Below are 22,577 nucleotides of genomic sequence, written 5' to 3'. Positions count from 1 at the left end.
CAAGATGTGATGTGGAAACAGCAAGATAAGACTGGATAGAATTATGAACTCTGTTTGAACTGATTTGGACTGATTTGGACATTAAAGAAGATGATCAGAATTCCCCCTTCGGATCTTGAAATATGGGTCCCCTCAACAACAAAATTTAAAATTCGGCTTTGTAATTCGGAATTTATGTGATGTGATTTAATTTGATTTGATTGGCCGGTTAATAAAAATTATTTTAAAAAAAAAACCTTCTCAAGCATTCATGTGCCGATAGATGTTTACTTCGTATGCATGGGAGTGCAGAAGAGTTGGATGAGTTCAGAAGGGTTGAGACGAGAATTTGATATTTATTATTATGGGAAGTGGGCAGGTAAAAATGGAATCGTGTTGCAGATAGGGAAACAACAAAACAAAAATGGACATGTTGTGACTTTTCAGTGTCTGAGAGGTGAAATAATGAGATTCTGTGCCCACTTTCTTTAATATAATGGATTTGTGAGAAGAGGAGCCATCAGTTTCAGGGGCTTCCTGTGTGGGTGGGAGGTGTTTTGCATGGTTTCTAGCTACAAAAAAAGCTGGGAGTTTGGTCACTTTCACAAGACTTAAAGTCAATCATAGGCAGGCTGCCATTTTGCCTCTAGTGCTATTGTATGAGCAATTCAGTCTGCACTGAAAGCAAAGGAGTTGTTTTGCGCTGTGTTGAGATTTTGAGTGACTTAAACAGCCTGCATAAATTGTGTGAAGATGTTGAAAGCAGAAATGTGTCAGGAAAAACAACAACCCAGTAGCACTTTGTATGGTGAACACACACACACACACACACACACACACACGCCTAAGCAGAGCATCTCATCATACTTTATCTCACATAACAGAAGCTAAAGGGTCACTTGTTTTGCAAGGCTGTAGGCTGCTCCTCTGAAAGCCATCATTTTAGCAAGCGGCCCGGCATCCTTGCTTGTGGCCATTTCCGCTTTTCTGTGTGACTGATAGTATTTATTTCAAGAAGTAAAACGCTAAACAAAAAGCACTGGTGGCAGAGCAGGGCTTGCTTGGAAAAGTGGAAGCCTCGCTGCAAAAACCAGGAGTGCAATTTGTGGAGGTGAAGGTCACACGCACACACTCTTCAAATTGACATATGTGGCCCCAAGCGGTGAGCAGCTAAGTCGTAGCCTGGCAGGGGTCACTGACTGTTTGGAAGCAAGGAGGCAACGCTGGAGCAGGTGGCTTCCAAATCACGTTCATGGCCAGCTGTTTGGTTGGTGGGGGTAGCAGACCCTTCAGGTGTCCCTATTTTCCAGAGACAATCCAGTATTTACAGAAGCCATCCCAGTTCCTGCTTTGATCCTAGAATGTTCCTTAAGACGTGCCTATTTTCATTGAAGAAATGTTGGTGGGTATAGTTATGTGACCAGTGGCGGAGCTTCATGCTCCGGCACCGGGGGGGCGGAGAGCAGGCGGGGGAGGGGCTGGCACGCGTCCCAGGGCCTGGCACGCCGCCTGCAGGGGCATGACACGTGTCCTGGGGGCGGGGCATGCCGCCTGCAGGGGCGTGGCACCCAGCGTGGGTGGAGGGGACCAGCCGCGATGGCACCCTCCCGGGATCATGCTGCCGGGGGCAGTGCGCTCCCCCCGCACTCCTCTTCCTCTGCCAATGTACGCTGCCCCCCGAGCCAAGGAAATAAGTAACTATACATTGGTACCTCGGGTTAAGAACGTTCTGGAGGTCCGTTCTTAACCTGAAACTCTTCTTAACCTGAGGTACCACTTTAGCTAATGGGGCCTCCCGCTGCCGCCGCATGATTTCTGTTCTCATCCTGAAGCAAAGTTCTTAACCCGAGGTCCTATTTCTAGGTTAGCGGAGTCTGTAACCTGAAGCGTCTGTAATCCAAGGTACCACTGTACAACCTTGAGAAGACATCTGAAGGCAGCCCTGCATAGGAAAGTTTTTAAATGTTTAATGTTTTATTACAGTGGTACCTCAGATTACATACGCTTCTGGTTATGGATGCTTCAGGTTACAGACTCCGCTAATCCAGAAATAGTACCTCGGGTTAAGAACTTTGCTTCAGGATGAGAACAGAAATTGTGCAGCGGCGGTGCAGCGGCAGCAGGAGCCCCCATTAGCTAAAGTGGTGCTTCAGGTTAAGAACAGTTTCAGGTTAAGAACGGACCTCCGGAACGAATTAAGTACTTAACCCGAGGTACCACTGTATGTTGTTATATATGTTGGGAGCTGCCCAGAGTGGCTGGGGAAACCTAGTCAGGTGGGTGGGGTATTAATAATAATAATAGTAGTAGTAATAATAATAGTTATTTTATCAGACATTTGTTGGAGGGTATGGGGTAGACTGTGCATTTAAAGCACAAATCGATGATAGAGTGAGGGCTGCTGCATATGCAAGTCTGGCCCATCTGTTAGGCAAAATTTGCACCAATCGAGATCAACTTTCCTTTCCCATGCTGTGTCACTGGGTCACCGCAGAAGAATGCAGTAAGTGTCTGTCGGAAGCAGCCGCAGAGGCCACTGGTATCAACTGGCCATGGCAGTCGCCGTGGTGAGAAGTGGCCCTTTGTCCTCCCCATTCGCTGCGCCGTGTCCAGAAAAACGTTTAAAAATGGCTGGGAGAAGAAGAGAGGAGGCAGTGGCAGGGAGGAAGGCATTGTGCAATCCCTGTTACCTTTTGGATGTGTGGGTCAGATCTGGGCTGATAGATCACCACAGAAAGAGATAAAAGCATCCTAGAGCAAAACATACATCAGAAGGCTTAGTTTGGTCAGAATCAAGTATACACGTCCAAACTTAATGCTAAATACATTGCTTCTGGTAAATGAGCCACAATAGCTGCTAGAGGGCAGTGAAAATTTATGTCCCTGGCTTTTTAGACCAATATACCCTCGTACTGTCTGAAATCAAAGAGGCTCATTGGTTGGCAGATGTGAAATATCGTGGCATTATTTTCAGCTCTCCTACTGCTCCTTAGAGATAGGAAAGGTAAGAGCGAAATAATGCCCATGTTTAGGGCTGAGTTGGTACAGTTATGTGATGTTTGGTTGAGGCAAAAATGCACCATGAAGGAGCATGCAAAGGGAAAAAAAATGTTTCATTTTTCTTCTACAGGTATCATCAGTTCTGGAATATGGGCGCATAGTGATTTACACAACCAGCCTTCGGGTGGTTAGAACAACGTTTGAGCGGTGTGAGCTGGTTCGGAAGATCTTCCAAAACCATCGAGTGAAATTTGAAGAGAAAAACATTGCACTGAATGGTGACTATGGGAAAGAACTGGACGAGAGGTGCAGGAAAGTAGGTGAAATCCCATCGCTACCAGTTGTGTTTATTGAAGGCCAGTATCTTGGGGTAAGTACCATATGCTTGAATACCATCTCCCTACGATGCACATTTTACTCAATAAGCATGAGAAATAATCAGGAATGCATGTATAAAAACAAGACACAAATCTTCACCATTGTTTGAGTTTCTCTAAAATACAGTATCAAAAGGAAAGGAATACAAAGAACGCGAATCGATATATAGCAGTCATAATGAATTCAAGCAGAGAGACTTAACAAAACATGTCTAGAATAATGTGTAGACAAGATAAGAATGAAATAATTCTATTTCAGAAGTGTTTTGCATAATAAAACCCAATGGCTCTTCTTCAGTGGCCCAACCATACCTAAAGAGAACTGGCTGTCCTCCTGTGTCCATTAGAGCAATTACTTATTGTGAAGTCTTCAATAAACCGTTGCTATACATCATGCTGATTTCAATCATTCTTGTTCAGAAAAGATGAACCGTAAGTCCTCTAGATGTTTTCGTAATTTCTGGCCATCAATTAGCTGCTGAGCTCAGATCAAGGTGCTGGTTCTGTTGCACAAAGCCCTCTACATTAGGGCGGGGTGATAATTGGTTTTCAACATTGTGATATATACTGATATATCACGATGTCTGAAATAAGGATGGAGCTATGTAGAGGCATTGGCTGGCTTCATGGCTTTTCCCATACTGTGATTTTGGCACAACACACACACACACACACACACACACACACACCATGATTTGTGATATATTGCCAGGTCAAAAATTATGAAACCGATATCACTATATGGACTTTAAACCAGTTTTCGATTATTGCCCAGCCCTACAATGCATCTTGGGACCCAGATATCTAAAAGGTATTGTGGCGTTCGTATGGAGCCCCTGGTCGTCTCACAGACTATTGACCCATATACCACTAATCTGCTGCCACCAACCAGGTCCTCCCTGGTAAAATCACTTCAGTCTCAGTCAGGTTCTCAAGTAAATAAAGAAGAGTGTATTTTATTTCTTTCTTTTTTTCAATTTTTTCAAATTGATTTTCCAAAGTTTTTAAACAAACAAACAAACAAACAAACAAACATTTTAGTTGCACTTAATCCAATCTTAGTAACATTATTAAGTGACTTCCTCAAATCCCCCTGGCTGAATTTCAGTGTATATCATTGTAACAGTTTTCCAAAACAAATTTCTCATAAAATTAACTTAATCACTTAACATCATTCTTTCTTCTCATTTGAAGAGTGTATTTTATTTCAGACACAAACAACGGCCTTCCAAACGTTGTTACTCTTTACTTTCTTAGTCTTATTTTCCTCTCTATCTCTTCTACCTCCCCTCACTCAAGAACCCACTGCCCTGTCTCTCTATTTCCAACTGCCTGCCAACTGCTTTTCCAACTGCCTTTTCCAGCCAGCCATCCCACAAAACCAACCAACTACCCACCAACAACTCTAACAAACCTCGGGCGAAGCCCTTTTATACACATGTAGGCTCCGCCTCCAGCTTTCCTATTGGTCTACATTTTTAACCCTTTCTTTCCCCCCGTACAGACAGGCTCTAAACGAACGGGCAAACACCACAGGTATCTCTTAAATACCCAGTCAATCACTGCCCTCTTCAGGAGAGAGGCTCCTGCAGATGCCATCTCTTCAAGGGGTCTGTTCTATACAATATAGGAATCAAGTGTTTAGTGTGTAGTGACACACATCCTTTCAAATTAGATACAAGCCACCTCTATTGTATGCTTTAATTCTAGAATGATTGTCAAGCTGCAAGCGACCTTGAGGTCTAACTGCCTGCAAAGCAGGAATCATTGGGCCGCTGAAGACCTTCCTTTTTCAACAAGAGAACTTTATCCCAGTCTGCATAAGCGCCGGAATAGTTTTAAGAGGCTTTTGGATGTTTCAATTGGATCACTTTATGTGTTTTCTGCCTTGGTTCCCCCCCTCTTTTTCCTTTTTAGGAGGAAGAGCAAGATATAAATGCAATTAACAAATAAATAATTTCAATTTACGCGGGGCTGATTCTGGGTCTGGTTCAGAGGCTGCAGTTAGCGCAGGAGGCCACGGCAAGCCTGCTTGTGGGGGGAGCTTGCCGTCAGCAGAAAACACCAGTGTAGAAAGCTCTGCACTGGCTGGCAGATTTAAAGTGCTTGTTTTGACATACAAAGCCCGAGATGGAAAGCGCTGCTCCTGAGTCGGCTGACGCCGTTATGTTGTTAGTACACTGTCTTGTTTTTACATTGTCGTATTTCAGCGAAATACTATCTTTTGTGTGCATTTTGTTGCTTCTCACTTTCTTGAGCAGGCTGTTAATAACTGAAAGGATCAAATAAATAAACATTATTGTCGTAGCAAAATCTACGTATTTCACGTTACAGAGAAGTGTCCTAAACAGGCAGCAAATGGGCAGAGGTGGAGATGGGACGGTGCTCAGTTGTGCAATTAAGCCAATTGCGATGTGCGACAGTGGTTCTTTTCTGGGCTAATTAACACTGCTGTCTCTGCTTTTGAAGAAGAGGCAATTAAGGCAACTGGGCGAGCAATGGGTAACAGCGACACTGGTCTGCATCGTCGCCTGTCTTTTCAGATGTGATGCAAAATTATAACTGATAATGGCCGTGTGATGATCCCGATGATTTGGACCTGCTTCTCGTTGACACATGGCACGAACGTGTCATGCCGCCATGTGGCAATAACAGATGGCGTGGTGGGGCAGAAGCTCTCACCTGACCTCCCAGCAGTTGAGGTCCCGGGTGAGGTGGTGGTGAGGTCGGAGTGGTGAAAATGTGCAAGCTGAACCACTCTGGGACTCCTCCCAGGGCGCTTACACCATGCTGCCTTCCATACTGCCTGTTGGGATGCTGCCGGTGTAGCCTTTTTAGCCTCGGGTGAGAAGAGCTTTGCGCCCGGGACGGGGAAATGGGAGTCAACAGACACTCAAGGAATAGTTTCAGAGAAAAAGCTTTATTCTACCATCCAGGCTGGTAGAAGGAGCAAGTGTGATAAATTCACAAACAAGCACGAGTTCACAGCCATTTACACAGAGTATATATTCCCCTTCAGTTCCCTCCCCTTTCTCCTCCACCTCAAGAGCCCTGCCCCATAATGTGTTTCCTGAGCATGAACAGAAAGCTCCTGTCTTGGGACTCTTTTGGACTCTTGGTGCCCTTCCCAGGAAAGGGGATGAAAAGCCTTGCGTTCAGCATGTCCAAGATGTGTTACAACCAGAGTGAGATAAGAGTCAGTTCTCAGACTTGCTTTGACAGAGCCTATTCATTAGCTTTTTGAAGCCTTCTCGTACTGATAAAAGAATAACATTTTGCCTATGCATCTTGTGAGAAAGCAGAGGAAAACTTTAGCCGTGGATTTTTAGAAGAGAGAAAGGAATTTTGGACAGTTTTGAGGCCTGGTTGGAGGGGTGACTTCGGGCCTAGGTGGGGTCACCTGTCCTCACCTCCTTCATTCGGGGAGTCGGGGGCATTTGGCAGGCCTCCAGCTGGCTCCAGCCACCGGCCGGCAGCCAGGCAAGCACCGGTTCTCAGAACAGCATCAATCAGCGATACGAGCCTCAGATACGTTCAGAAGCTGTGCACGCTTTTATCAGCAGAGTGAATAAATCCTCACAACGGAAGTGGCGGACAGAAGCACATGTAAGCATTATTTACAAGTGTTTATCCAGCATCAGGAACAAAGGAAAAACATGTCTGCTTCCCTTCGTGTCCAGCAAACAGCAGTATACAAACGGAAGTTCCCAGCAAGCCTGTGCTGGAAGTAAACAGGCATGTGACACACAAGAGTCATGCCTGTTCCTTTTAAGGTGGAACAGAACTATATCCTAACACTGCCTTCCCCATGCTCTGACCAGTAAGCAGAAATGACTCAGTAGCCAGGAGGTCAGGTCAGGATCCCCATGGCAGGATCTGCTATTGCAACTATGTGGCATGGCAGAAAGACACATGAAAATAAACAGGCAGGTTTCAGACATCGTTATAACTCATTAGGTTTAGTTTTTTTGCAGCCACACTGGGCATCATCATGAGGGATGAGAGAGAGAGAGAGAGAGAGGGCAGTTGTCTGAGTCCTGGCTCTTAGCCACTGGCAGAGGCAGATTTAAGAATCTGGGTGCAGAGCCAGGGGGGGGGGGGACACACAGGGAATACCACAACCATTACTTAGAATGGAGCATGAGAGGTGGTGGATGCCAAATTTTGACATCACACATGGTGCTGCTGGAATTTGAGACCTCAAGGTCCGCCACTGGGACGTCACTTAAAAGCCCACACGAAAGGATGCGTTTCTCAAATGCTATGTTAGTGAAAACTCTTAAATCAGGTTCCCTAAACATCTGCAGAAGTCTTTCCCAACCTGGTGCCCTCCAGAACTTTTGGACTACAACTCCCATCAGCCTCAGCCAGCAGTCTGGCACCAGGTTGGAGAGCCTGATCTACGTTATGGATCAGATCTCTAAATTCAGTATCATCTGGTGGTTTTTAAAAATAAAAAAATATAAATGCTACCTACCTTGACTTTAGAGTCTAGGTTCAGTACAGGAGGGGTTTTTTTTAAGGGTACTAACTGAGAAAGTCAAAATTCTATTACGCATCAAGGCCAACAAAACGCCATGTACGTACATGATGTCAAAGGCTGTAGTCTGTACCATCAGAGGGAAGGGGCGTACGCTAGCCAAACCAACTCCTCCTTCTTCTTAACTTCACCACTGCCACCAAGTGGATATCTTAATTTCTCTCTTGTTTCCGCCACTAAACAGCCTATTAACCTTCTAGATTTTCACCGGCTCAGCCTATGCCGGCATTTAGGCACAGGGTAAATAACAAGGCCTCTGACCAATTTTCTGCTAAGCAAACCGTTTGACCCAAGTCTTTATTTTTCCTGCAATTTCTGTCAAATTGGTCCTCCAGCCTCATTTTGCAAGTCTTGGCAATGTTTTCTAAGCAGCACAGCTTGCCACCGTCACTAATGCTTGAAATGTCAGTGAGTTGCTTCTGAATGGGAGTCGGTGCAGTGGCCACAGAAATTTGCCACTTTCTGTCTGCAGCAAAACCCTACCTCAGCTACCGAATGTGCGCTGCGAGGTCCGGGCTCCACAGATGGCATTCTCCTCAGTTCCATGCTCTTACTCACTGTCAAACTCTTCCCACCTACGCCCATCATTTTGACATCGCCTGACCTGTATGAGAGCTGCCAGAATTTTCTGCACTTTCTAAGCCAAGCCAAGGAACTTTGGTTGGGCTTGGGTGCATTACCTTTTTGATGCAGGTTTTGCGTGACGAGACAGTTTGCTTTTTAGGCTGCCGCATCAGTTTGGAAGAAAAGCTGCCTACTTAAACTGCAATTATGTTTGTCAGCCTACTTAAGGGCTTATTAAGGCAGCAACTTACACAGTTTTTGAGTTACGCCATTTTAGGAAAAAGAACTAATTTGACTGTTTGAGCAAACTCATAAGAGCTAAAAAGAGAGACATAAATGCATCCAAGTTTACCAATACACCAAGCAAGGGTGTATTGATTTGTATCTTTCAGTTTGTCTTCCAAGCCACTTTGTGGTCTCATTCTGGCTCTTTTCTGTTATAGTGCCCAGCTGAGTTCTCTAAGGCTTTTCAGTGTTTCAGCCCTTTTCTTCTCTTGCCTTTCTTCTTTTCTTCAGGTTTCTGGCTTCATCTTTCCAACTCTTCCACTTACTTTTGAATAACTGCCTTATTTTCTAACTCAAGTTGTATAAAACTTCCTCCCTCCCAATCAGAAGGAGAGTGGAGTCATGACTAAGATTACCGTATTTTTCGCTCCATAAGACACACCCGACCATAAGACGCACCTAGTTTTTAGAGGAGGAAAACAAGAAAAATATATATATTCTGAACGAAACAGTGGATGTATGATTTTTGTGGTTCATGCTGTGGCCACAAACATGATTTGTGATTTGACGGTGAGTTTGGGGTAGCTCAATGCAAAAATCCTGAGAATCCATGTGGATCCGTGCTTTGTAACCAGGTTTTTGCTCCATTGTGGCCCCACGAAACAGTGGATGCGTGGTTTTTTTGGTGCAGGCTGTAGCCATGGACATGCTATGTGATCTGATGGTGAATTTGGGGTGACCCAATGCAAAAATCCTGAGGATCCTCCCAGGCAGCCTTCTTTATCGCTAGTGTCCCTTATCTCCCTCCTGATCACTTGTCGATCAGCTGCTTCCTTTCAACACCCCCTTCCCTCTTGTTTGCCAGCGTCTTTTCCTTAGCTGAAGCAGTTTTTTGCTCCTCCTTTTCTTTTAATTTCTCTCCTCATTGCTTTAATCTTCCTGTCTCCTCTCCTTGCAAGTTCACTTTCTTTACCTCCCCCCTGGCAGCCTCCTTTACCCGCAGCCTTATCTCCCTCCTGATTGCTTGCCGATCAGCGGCTTTGTTTCAACACCCCCTTCCCGCTTTCTAAAAAAAAAAAAGCATGATCTGCTTTTCACCCCTGGGCAATTTGGCTCCAGGGACCACGCATCCGCTCCATAAGATGCACAGACATTTCCCCTTACTTTTTAGGAAGAAAAAAGTGTGTCTTATGGAGCGAACAATACGGTAATTTCTCCTCAATTGGCAGTTGCCTATAGGACTCCCTTCACCTGCATAAGGCTGCCCATGAACTGAGATCAACTTCAGAGCTCCTGCTTTATGCCCACTGTTAAGATAAAATAGGTTGGCAGCAGGTACTCTCAGTTTTTGTTGGAAGGGGGCCAGGCCCCCTGAATGTTGAAGGGACAGAGCAGGCTGAGTATGGAATTGAGTGCAGGGCCGCTTTAGTGGCTGGATCCTCCAGAGTGCTAGGCCTCCTCCAAATGATGTGACGTCATGCTTGCATCACAGGTGTGATGTCACAGGTGTGTGATGTGCGCTGGGCCCCCTCAATCTTTGGGGAACTTGGCGCCTCTGGTTGTTAGGCACAAGGGGGGGGGGCTTTTATATGGGAGCATGCGCCACCTCCATGGAACCCATTATCCAAGGAGATATATTGGTGATTTGAATTCAGGTCATTTTTTTTTCTTGATGGTTTTATGCTGCTGCTGCTGCTCACATTACATTTTAACTGAGCTATAATGATGTGGTTTCATTTGCCATCAATGTGTTGCGCTTTAAATAGTGTTTTAATCTTATCTGCTTTTACAATTGTTTTGTGTATTGTAAACAGCCTTCTGAGAGTATATGCTCTGAAAGGCAGCCCAAAAATACTCCAATAAACACACACACACACACACACACACACACACAGACTTTGGGCGATACTTTTTAAAAGCCAATGAAATTTTTTTATGAGCCTTAAGGTAGTTCATGGAAGAGTTTTATTTTCTCTGCTTGAAAACCTGTATGCTGAGCATGATATAATTTTAGTTCTTTTGGACTGCTGGGGAAACAGCTCAATGTACTGCAGCTGATCTTATCAGATTGTCATGAAATGAATGCCATCTATTTATTTACAGAAGCACCTTGGGGTCAATAGCAGAACATATAATCTAGTCTTTCAGAAGTATTTTCATTGCCTGGTAGAATATTGTTGGAATAAATTTAGCAAGCCTATTTTATTCTCAAAGCCATAAGGAGTGTGATAATATATGGATTATTTTTTTTTAAAAAATGTGTTCTTTAGTTTTAGGCTTTATCAGGTTTGTTTTGTTATGCAGTCTCCTTTTTGTTACATAAGGCTCCTTGAATATATTGAAGAAATATGACCCATATGTTTATAGAGAAATTATTATAAAAGATGAAAATGAAAAAAATCACCCTGTGTTTCCTTACATTTTTAGCAGCAGCTGATCAATAAATCTGTCCTGTTAACCCAGTTCATGCCCTTTAACAGGAAGGAAAATAGCTTTCACTTGTGAGAAACTACAACATCCTGACCTGACTTGGCAAAATTGTGTGGAACTGATTTGAAACAAAACAAAATTATCCAACCCTGTAGCTACACAGGTATGAAACTCCTGTTGTGAAGACCTTTTCAAAAATCAAATGGGGCACTTGAAAGAATCTTATGTACAAATACATGTAGGTAAAGGTAAAGGACCCCTGGATGGTTAAGTCCAGTCAAAGGCGACTATGGGGTTGTGGCGCTCATCTCAATTTCAGGCCGAGGGAGCCGGCATTTGTCCACAGACAGCATTCCGGGTCATGTTGTGGCCAGCATAACTAAACCGCTTCTGGTGCAACCAGACACCGTGATGGAAACCAGAGCACACAGAAACGTTGTTTACCTTCCCACCACAGCAATACCTATTTATCTACTTGCACTGGCATGCTTTCCAACTGCCAGGTTGGCAGGAGCTGGGACAGAGCAACGGGAGCTCACCCCGTTGCAGGGATTCGAACCGCCAACCTTCCGCTCAGCAAGCCCAAGAGGCTCAGTAGGACCAGTTTAGAGACCACAGTCTCACAGAGCAGCTAGTGTGTGAATTACAAGGAGGACAGTCAGGCTTGCTGCAATTCCTTCAGTCCCAGGAGCCTCAAAAAAAGAATGCAGGAATCACTGCTATCATGTATAATCAGATACGGTTGTTCACCTTCTACCTCATCCGAGTGAGAGCCTAACAGAGCAATCCAAAGTCCAACTCCCTCATCTGCGGCACTGGGATGGGTTTGCAGTGGAGAGGCTCCTCCATGTTGACTCCACCAGACTCTTGACAGTGGAGGCCCCAATGCGGATGTCTCTGCTGTGCCTGCCAAAAGCGTGAGTGGGTGACAGCTATTGATGGTAGTGTCATTCAGGATGTTTCCTGGGGTAAGGAAGGAGTGGAGCTCTGGGTCCTAAATGGGTCCAGTTGCTGGTCACGGGTTTGAGGCAGGCCTCTTTGCTGTGCCCACCTGGCACCTGAAAACATGGGATAAAACTGCTTATTAAAGGTAAAGGTAAAGGGACCCCTGACCATTAGGTCCAGTCGTGACCGACTCTGGGGTTGCCCACTCATCTTGCTCTATAGGCCGAGGGAGCCGGTGTACAGCTTCCGGGTCATGTGGCCAGCATGACTAAGCCGCTTCTGGCGAACCAGAGCAGCGCACGGAAACGCCGTTTACCTTCCTGCCGGAGCAGTACCTATTTATCTACTTGCACTTGACGTGCTTTCGAACTGCTAGGTTGGCAGGAGCAGGGACTGAGCAATGGGAGCTCACCCCATCATGGGAATTCGAACCGCCGACTTTCTGATCGGCAAGTCCTAGGCTCTGTGGTTTTAACCCACAGCGCCACCCACATCCCAAAACTGCTTATTACCCCATCTTATATGCTAGGGATAAGGAACATGTGCTTTTCCAGATGTTGTTGGACTCCAACCTCCATCAGCCCCTGTCAGAATAGCTAGTGATCAGGGATGATGGGAGTTGTATTCCAGCAACCTCTGGAGAGAAGAGTGTACATATTTACTGAGGTTGCAAGTCAGTTGAATTGCAAAGGGGGGAAAAACCGAAAGATGTCCTTTCCTTTTAACAATGAATAGTGGTTTCTGTTTAATTAAATTGTACGCTTTCTAATACTTCCTGCTGTATCCCCAAAAGACACCTGTTTTAAGGGTTTGCCATCAATACATTTTATCAATTAATTAGTAAGTTGAAAGGCAAAAGATTCATCAACTATGTTCTTCAAATGTGGTGGACAGCCTTATTGAGTCCACATCCGAGTAAGGATAAATCATCTTGTGGCATTAGCTTGCCTCTGTCCATGTTGTTAAGTGCACTTTAGTGTGTCTGTAACATTTATATTGGCCAAGGGCTGCTTATATCTGAAAACGAATCATGCCCTCTGCTGGGATAACGATGAAGCATACATAATGAAACTATTTCGACTAGAAGGTTACGTAAAAAGGAGCCTGGGAGCTTCTCATTTCCAGGTATTGAAAGGTATTGAGAAAGGGGTGGGGGAGCCCTGGCAAGGGCCGAGTGATTATAAACTTACAACCTGCCTGCCTATGCAAGTGGGTATTTTATTTTAAGGCTATTTAGAAACACCAAACAGCTCCTGTACCCGTCCTTATGATGAAGCAGGTCAATGCAAACGCAGCAGAACCCTGGGCCATCCCAACAAGACAGCTCGCTCTCATTTCCCCTGAAATCACAGAGATCATAACTCAAAGCACTAAACAAACCAAGCAAGTTGCCAAATAGGCACGACCCGCTGACCACACTGCTTGCATAAAGCAGTGGTGGTAAATCTAGCAGTCACCTTAAACGTATGGTTACCAGATTTTGTTCAAAGAATCCGAGGACACTTTTTTTTTTTGGGAAAAGAGAAAAAAAGTTATTTTTAAAAAACATTTTTTTAAAAAATTAAGAAGTAATATCTTTTCTTCTGTAGTCTCCTCTGTCGCATGGCCTTCCTCTGGGCCCCGGCCTGCTCTCTTGGAGCGCTAACCGCTGTGGAGTAGGCTCAGGTCAGACCTGGGCTCGGCCACTTGTCTTTGCCCTCTCCTACCTCTCTTCCTCAGCGGCGGCAGCAGCTCCCCTCTTTTTTCTCCTTCTTCTTTCTCTCTCTTCCTTCTCCTTCTCCTCCCCTCCTTCTCTCTGCATCGGCTCCGGGGGTTTTACTGGCCCCAGAGCGCCGCTGGGCAGTCACTCCCGGCTCGATTTGCGTCGTTGGTGTGTGTGTGTCAGCGGTTCCCCCAGTTGGCGCGCTGGGCGTCCCCAGTTTCCCCTTGGCAGTGGCAGCAGCAGTCTCAGCAGCCCAGAGCCAGCTTAGTAGTGCAGTTGGCTCAGGTTGGCTTCAGGAGCTGCTCGCTGCCATGGCACCCGCCATTTTGCCTCACCAGAAGTCCTCATATGATGTGTCTTGTGCCGTTGAACCAATCACATAAGATTCATCCCCTACTAATAAATATACAACACTTAAAATATAAGTCCAGGGACATTAAATGAAATCTGGAGACATTCTGGGGACAGATTTTCTCCGGGGACAGATTTGGAAACCATACCTTAAAGGCCCCAGCTTTATAAGAACTGCTGATAAAATTACAGTCGTAGATTGGAAGTTGAAAGGAATCTGTTCCGGAAGTCCGTTCGACTTCCAAAACCTTCAGAAACCAAAGCGCGGCTTCTGATTGGCTGCAGGAAGCTCACTTCTGGGTTTGCAGCCTTCGGGAGCCAAAACGGCCGAGTGCCAAGGCATTTGGGATCCAATGTACGACTGTATAGGAAAGGAGTGGGAAACTGGATCCAGCCAGTAGGTGTTTTTGAAACCACACAGTCACCTGACATCAATCGCTTGATGTCACTGTGACACCAGATGAAGCATTTCCCTTTATCCATGCAGTTTGAAATCAAACAGTGCAGGCAAAGGAAGCCACCACTGGGCAGCTGGGAATGGTTTGAGGTAAAGGGTCTCATGAACCAAATTAGGAGCCCAAGGGTCAGAGGATCTCCATCTCTGGTGTAGGAGGTATCTATCGTATATTAAATGTCTCCCAAGAACACCACAGAAAGGAAGCAGCAGATGGCATTTGAGTACCAGAGAAATTTCGTCACTGAAATGCTTGTAGTATTGTATTTTTTTGTTTCTTCTGGAGAAATGTACTTTTCTTTTGTTCTGGTAAGGAAACACTTTAAATTGTTTAAAAAGTATTAAATCACATGGCTTCATGTAGCTACATAGAAAAGGCATGATCAACACTGCTGCTGTTATTTGCTGCACTTCTAAATGCGTCATCTTCGTTCAAAATGCACATGTGGAGCAGTCATTCTCAAGCATTGGGGTGATGCCTCTCTTGGGAGCAGACAGAGCTGATGTTAAGGAGAGCAGGGTTCCCTTCCCTTCCCATCCCATCCCATCCCATCTCATCCCATCCCATCCCATCCCATCCCATCCCATCCCAAGGAGTAGACTGTTTTCAGAGAAAAGTTCCCAGCCTCATTCTCAGACACTCTCAATTTCAATAAAGCTTTTGTGTGTGTGTGTGTGGGCCTAGTCTCTGTAGGATCTTTACAACTTGAAAATGGCGGCAGCAGAAGAATGGCAGTTTCTCTGGACTATAGCAGTCAGAAACCTGAAGCCATGGAACTTGATCTGAACCCCTCTGCACCTCTTGATTTCACATACAGTACCCTAGCTCAGTGTAAAAGAATTGAACTACAGTCGTAGGGTGGATCTACACACAGGAAAAAACCCACGATAAATAAGCCAAAAATTAAATCGTTTATAACAAAAGGGGAAAAATCAACGCTATGGAAAATCACATAGAATTTCTTTTACTCTCCAGCGCCATCTGGTGTTGTATGTTTATAACACAATCAAAATGCTATTTTTTTTTACTAATGTACAGTAGGGAGTCCCTAGACTGCTTCTGTATACATGTATCTGCTGCATCTGCAAGGGGATGCATATCTTTCCTATGTATTCATTTGGGGAGTATAAGGTGAACTTGGAGACCTGACAGGTGCCCCAAGGCCCATTAAACACCAAGGGTGAGGCATCCACCATTGCTGATGTGCAATGGTGATGGGAGATCAAGGGGATATCAAAGTGATATACAGAAATTTGGGGAGCTGGTGAAGAAGGCTGCAAGGTAAATGCCTATCTATGAGAAAAGAGTCCTGCAAAGAGACTGGTAAGTTAGGAACTGTCCAGACTAGGGCTAGAGACTTGGGTTTATCCAACTTTTGTTTGCTTTTGCTCCAGCAGGGATATTTTGGCTTTCTGTAATTTGGGGGCATCACATTTCTTTCTCTTTAACATTTATAGCAATACCTAAGGAGGCTTCAAAGGGACCCCGGTTAACTTTTGGAGGCTGTTTGATAAGGAGCATTCTGGTAAACAAATGGAAGCTCAGTCCAGATCAGACTGAGGCACTGTTAGTGGGTGGTTCTCTAGACCAGATGGATGGGAGGTTGCCTGCTCTTGATGCGATCACACTACCTCTGAAGGAGTAGGTACGTAGCTTGGGGGTCCTCCTGGATTCTTTGCTGTTGCTTGAGGCTCAGGTGGCCTCGGTGGTGTGGAGGGCATCCCATCAACTTTGTCTGTTGGTCCAGCTGCACCCTTATCTGAACATAGACTAACTTCTATGCTCTGGTACCCTCTAGGCTAGATGACTACAACACATTATAGGTGGGACTGCCTATGAACAAAGTTCAGAAACTTCAGCTGGTGCAGAATTCAGTGGCCAGGTTGCTCACCAGGGCAAGACTGTTTGCATATAACGCCAATCCTGCCCTGGCTGCCAATTAGTTTCCATGCCCAATTAAAAGTGCTGGTTTTGACCTATAAAGCCTTAAACGGCTCTGGACTGCAATATCTCAAGGACCGCCTCTCCCCATATGAACCAACCCGGACCCTGAGATCATCATTTGAGGCCCTTCTTTGTGTGCCCCTTCCACGAGAGGTCCAGAGGGTGGCGACACAAGGACAGGCCTTTTTGTGGTGGCTTCCCCCAGTTGTAGAATGCTCTCTCCAGGGAGGCTCGCCTGGCGCCTTTGTTACATATCTTTAAGTGCCAGGCGAAAACGTTCCTCTTCTCCCAGGCCTTTGGCTAATTAAACAATCTATGGCCTTTTAAACGAGGGTGCGGGAGTTGTTATTATTTGCCGTTTTGGGATTTTTGTTTGTTTTTATATCGTAAACTGCCCTGTGATCTTTGGATGAAAGCTGGTATAGAAATCTAATAAACAAACAATCAAATTGACCCCTTATCGGAGGGCCCAAGATATGGGTACACTCCTTGCACCTAGCAACCAGTATATGCAAGTATAATCGCTCCCTCCCCACCCCCTGAATAACGCACACATTAAATACAAATGCCCTGGTAGTGTTGCTCAGTTCCTCAACAGGTTCTCTCTGATTAGCAGAAAGAGCCAAAGGAAAGTTTTATATCTTCTTTGGCAGTTTAATTTTCTTTACAGTAACCTTTTGTACTTTCAAGAAGAAAAATGAAGAACCTCTTCATTGCTGCCTTGCTTCAGAGCGCAGAAATTCCCCAGGGTCCTATGTACTCAACCTAAATTATTTTTATTATTCACGGCTGGATCTTGATTTTAGTGTCATAATGGTATTTTTCATCATCTTTCTTCCCCTGGCATCATATCCACAACATGCTCCAGATGAATTCAAGCTGGAAATGCTTGAACAGTAGAAATACTGTTTTTCTCATGCTCGTTTAGGTGTATTCTCTGATGCACTATATGTATAAGAAATTGCCTCTTTGACATATTAACAAGGTGCCTTCCGTTTTTTATTTATAAGAAAGCATATATTGCAAAAGAGGGGCTGGGAATTGCAGTGATCATGTAGTACAAGATATATGAGATACTGTTATGTACTGAAGTTCTCACCCTGGGCTAGCAGGGGGTTACTGTAGATAGTTATGCAAATGAAGGATCGAAAGTGTCGTTCAGTGATTGGATAGCTACAGAAAGTTGTTACAGTTACATTGTACTGGAGCTCTATATAAGCAGGCTGACTGAGTCCTTCAGCTCAGTTCTGTTCTGGCCTCTGAATAAACAAGAGCTGTTGAAGAATCGCTGTGTCGTCTGATATGTTCACCCACAACTTAATATGAGATACAATATGTAATAATCCTGTGTTCAGCAGCCAAAGCACACATAGGCCAGCTGAAAAAGTATGATGATATTGTGAATAAATTTCTTTTTTTTCTTTTTCTTTTTAAAAAGAATCTGTTTTCTAACTTTCAGCAAAATTGTCGAGACAAAAACTCCAACAAAGCTTTATATCTCAGCCGTTACATTAACAAATTTTGTCTCTTACTTTACAGGGTGCTGAGAAAATTTTGTCAATGAATGAATCAGGGGAACTGCAAGATCTCTTAACCAAAATTGAGGTAATTGATGAGGTTATAAAAGATGACACATTAAAATACCGTTCTCATACATTAGTTACATACATAGTATTCTGTGGTAAGCTCACAGATGAATTATATTTTCTTTGTAAGGGAACATCAACATGAATGTCTCCAACCTTTTGCCCATTCTTCACTACAAGTATCTGTTGGCCCTACACTTGTATTAATTCTGGAAAAATAAATTTAGGAACATGGCCATAGGAAGGTAATATGTGGTTCTGCCCCGAGTATATATAATTGATGCCCATGCCTACGCCACCCAACCTCCCCCAGCCTCTATTACACAAACTCAAAAGTGCCTCACATAGAGAACAGGGCAGCTCAGGCTAGAACTACCAATCCCCCCAAACAAAATGGCCGCCCCATATCTTCCTTTCATTCTCTTCTCTGTCATGTGGCGAAGGCATAAAATTGTGCATCTTTGTTCTCATTGGGTCTGAACTGGTGGTGGCAGACCAGGAATGACTGACATTTGGGTCAAACTGGTAGCTTAGTGAAGATGTTGACCCAGTGTGTGGCAGCTGTGAAAAAGTTGGGATTCCGTGCTAGGGATAATTAAAAGTTTAATCAGTATTATAAAAAATAATAATCAAAAAATAAAACTGTCAATATCATTCTGCTAATCTATAGTGTGACCACACCTTGAATACCATGTACAGTTTTGGTCAGCTCCAAAATGACACCATAGAACTGGAGAAGAGTCAGGAAAGGGCAACCAAGATTATCACAGTGTTACTTGGCCTCTCCTGGCATGCCCAACGGAGGACCTCAAGGTCCATAAATAGCAACACCTTAGAGGTCCCGGGCCCTAAGGAAGTTAGATTAGCCTCAACCAGAGCCAGGGCCTTTTCAACTCTGGCTCCGGCCTGGTGGAACGCTCTGTCTCATGAGACCAGGGCCCTGCAGGATCTGATTTCTTTCCGCAGGGCCTGTAAGACAGAGCTGTTCTGCCTGGCCTTTGGCTTAGAATCAGTTTGATTTCCTCCCCCTCTTTCTTTTCCTTTCTCCTCCTATGAAGAGATTGCACCCTAATGTTTTAATTGTTTAATGTTGTATTTTAATCTTGTTTTTTAAGTTGTATTCACTCAACTTGTTTTTATTATTGGTTGTTAGCCGCCCTGAGCCCGGTCTTGGCTGGGGAGGGCAGGGCATAAATAAAATTTATTATTATTATATTTAAAAGAAGAGTAGACAAATTCATAAAGGATAAGGCTATCCATAGCTACTACCCACAATGGCTACGTTCTGTCTCATTGTAGGAGGCAGCATGTTGCTGATAGCCACAGTGGCGTAGCGTGGGGGTGCAGGGGGGGCCGGCCACACCGGGCGCAACATCTGGGGGGGGTGCGCTTGCACTCGCAGCTCTCTGCCCCTACCTGGCTCACTCACTCTCTCTCACTGCAGTGCTGGCTGTGCGAATCCGATGCGAGCCGCTGGGTCGCCGCCCACTGTGGAGGGGGTGGGTGCCAGGCGTGCGGTGCGGAGAGAGAGCGAGGGACTATCTGGGGGAGGGACAGTGCAGCGGCCGCCCAGCGCAGCGCTGAGCGCGGGAGAGAACCACACCAGACCAGCCCAGGCAGCAGCAAGAAGAAGCTGGCAGCGGCGGCAGGTTAGGGGGCGCAAATTACTTGCCTTGCCCCGGGTTAGGGGGCGCAAATTACTTGCCTTGCCCCGGGTGCTGACAACCCACGCTACGCCGCTGACTAGCCACCATGGGTCTTTGGCCTGATCCAACAGGGCCCTCCTTATGTTTTGTTTCTTATGTAAATCACAGCCATAGGGGAGCCCAAGAAGCCTCAGAACCACGGAGAGTGGAGGGATTTATCTGCAACCATCTGTTATAAGAATCTCAAGATCTCAAATATAGAATAAATATTCATAAATGCACACATATCTAAATATATGAACGTGTGTCTGAAATAGTATGGGAGAGCAATCCTGAAGCCATTTTGACTCTCCCAGTGACCTCAGATATTCCTCTGCAGTAAGGGAGGTAAATGGGGAAAGTCTTCCCATTGTCTTTTTGCTTGCAGATCCTGTCTTAAGGGCATATTTGTGTATGCCTGTGACCTGGATTAACCATCATAAAAGAATGGCCAGGCTGCCCAGGCAATACAATCAGTGACCATTCTCAGGTATCCTGGCAGGCAGGACTTCTCCTTCTGTGATATATGTATGATTTTTTGGGGGGTGGTGGTCTTGGGCTACAGGGTGGGCAATTTCAAAAGTCTATATAAGGGCTTGCGCACCATTGTTCAGGGTTCTCCTCCCTCCTGCGTATGGTGAGCGGGGACCCAGTTGCAACAGTTTTTTGTATAAAGTTCCTTGCCACTTTGCTTCTCAATATACTCTGGTTGGCCTCTGTGGACTCTATACGGGCTGTGGAATACCCCATAAGAGAAAGGGAGCAGTTTTTCTTATAACACATTTCAACAAAAAATATCTCCTTGAAACTTCCATTCCTAATTCAAGGGAAGCTTCCACTGGCAGGATGGAGGGTTCTCTTGAAAAACAAATAGCAGCTTCAGAAAGGTTTTTGTTGGAACTATGGGTCCTGAGAGTCATACAGTGGTACCACTACTCACATGCCCCTCTTGTTATGTATCCTTCAGGATACGCACACGGCAAACCAATAATAATAATAATAATAATAATAATAATAATAATAATTTATTATTATTTATACCCCACCCATCTGGTTGGGTTTCCCCAGCCACTCTGGGCGGCTTCCAACTGAATATTAAAAACAATACAGCATCAGACATTAAAAACTTCCCTAAACAGGGCCGCCTTCAGTTGTCTTTTAAAAGTAAAATAGTTGTTTATTGCCTTGACATCTGCTGGGAGGGCGTTGATTTATTGTGCCACGTGTGTGCGCAGAACAGGCACCTCCAGCTGCGGAAACCTCGGGATCCGACCAGAGCTCCGGAAAGGATCCCGTCCGCAACTGGAGGTACCACTGTATTTACATAAAAAGAAATGTGTAAGTTACTTTCATTCTCACAGTTAATTCCCTGTCTGGTTTGGCCTTCAGAATATAATGCAAATAATGGATGCCATCTTTCTTTCTCTCCCCCCCCCCAGAGAGTTCAACACCCTCATGAATGCCTCTCATGTGGGGGCTTTGGTTTTATTCCGTGCTCAGCGTGCCATGGGAGCAAGATGTCAGTGTTTCGGAACTGTTTTACGGACTCATTCAAAGCCCTCAAGTGCACCGCTTGCAACGAGAACGGATTGCAACGCTGCAAGAGTTGCCTCAGCTAAGGATGGCGCCTTGATACAAAAAACAACCTCATTTTATTATGTCAACGCAGCAGTTTGTTATACTATTTTATATTAAGGAAAACCACCATGTTTGTCTAATTCAGTCAATAAACGTTCATTTGTAAAAAATAAAATAAAATAAAAAGTTGCTGGAGTCCTTTATGTGGTGAGATCTCACAGTTACCTGAAACTCAACGTATAAAAAGCCGGTATAGTTGTACCTTGGTTTTCAAACATGCCTAGGTCTCAAATGTTTTGGCTCCCAAACAATCGAAACCCGGAAGTGACTGCTCCAGTTTGCGAACATTCTTTTGGAAACTGAACTTTTGGCGGGGCTTCTGCGGCTTCCAATTAGCTGCAGGAGCTTCCTGCAGCCAATCAGAAGCCACGCTTGGGAACTCGAATGCTTTGGAAGTCGAATGGACTTCCAGAACGGATTCCGTTTGACTTCCAAGGTACAACTGTATAGTACATCTACAACAACAACAACACCTTGTGTTGATTAAATAATAGCTGAGCACATCGCTATGAGATTTCTATCAAGTTTGAAGACTATTCTAAGAGATTTCAGCAAACTGTAGATTTGCTGCCAAGTGCTCTCAAGGTGTTTTGGGCTACATTTCAACGTTTCAGCTTCAGAAGAATTGGGGTGAATGTCTGAGAGCAGCACACCTTTTGATGTATGACTAATCCCTGGGGGTTCTCATACGTCTACTTTTTAATTTTTATTTATGAAATTTGTATAGCACCCTATACTCGCAGGTCTCAGGGAGGTTCAAAGCATAATGTCACAATATAAAAACACAAAATACATAATAAAAATAAAAAACAGGAACAACCCAATAACCCCTCCTCTCTCTAACATGTTTGAAAAGGGCATTGGATGTCAGTCAGCCAAAGGCCTGGTCAAAGGGGAATGTTTTTGCCTGGTTTCTGGAACAAAGTCTAATTCTCCCATCAGTTCCTGACTATACTTCCAGGACCAACACTGCAATTTACAAGGCTCACAGAGGGGTATTGGCCCAACTCGCTAAGCATAGGATTTTGCCAGTAGCAAACTGATGGCACAAAGCATATTTGCTATGTTATCATTCCAAAATGCAGTTCTCTGAAGTTTGGGACAAGATTCCTAACCCCTTCCACGTTGAGAGCAAGCACATATGGCTATAGAGATT

The 22,577-nt window shown here is 44.7% G+C and overlaps 1 protein-coding gene across 1 annotated transcript in view; it reads left to right on the top strand.

Annotated features, from left to right (window-relative positions):
* Positions 1 to 21,509, top strand: part of GRXCR1 (glutaredoxin and cysteine rich domain containing 1) — a 52,898-nt gene extending 31,389 nt beyond the window's left edge. The window contains exons 3-5 of the mRNA XM_081020159.1: positions 3,110 to 3,349; positions 18,052 to 18,117; positions 21,223 to 21,509. Of these exons, the coding sequence (XP_080876285.1) occupies positions 3,110 to 3,349; positions 18,052 to 18,117; positions 21,223 to 21,402 (486 nt within the window). The 3' untranslated portion in view covers positions 21,403 to 21,509. The remainder of the gene's footprint in view (positions 1 to 3,109; positions 3,350 to 18,051; positions 18,118 to 21,222) is intronic.
* Positions 21,510 to 22,577: the final 1,068 nt, after the last annotated feature.

This window comes from Podarcis pityusensis (genome assembly GCF_964106645.2).
Source record: "Podarcis pityusensis genome assembly, chromosome: 9".
Lineage (NCBI taxonomy): Eukaryota > Metazoa > Chordata > Lepidosauria > Squamata > Lacertidae > Podarcis > Podarcis pityusensis.
The sequence above is the reverse complement of the archived record's forward strand: the minus strand, read 5'-3'. Positions and strand labels throughout refer to the sequence as shown.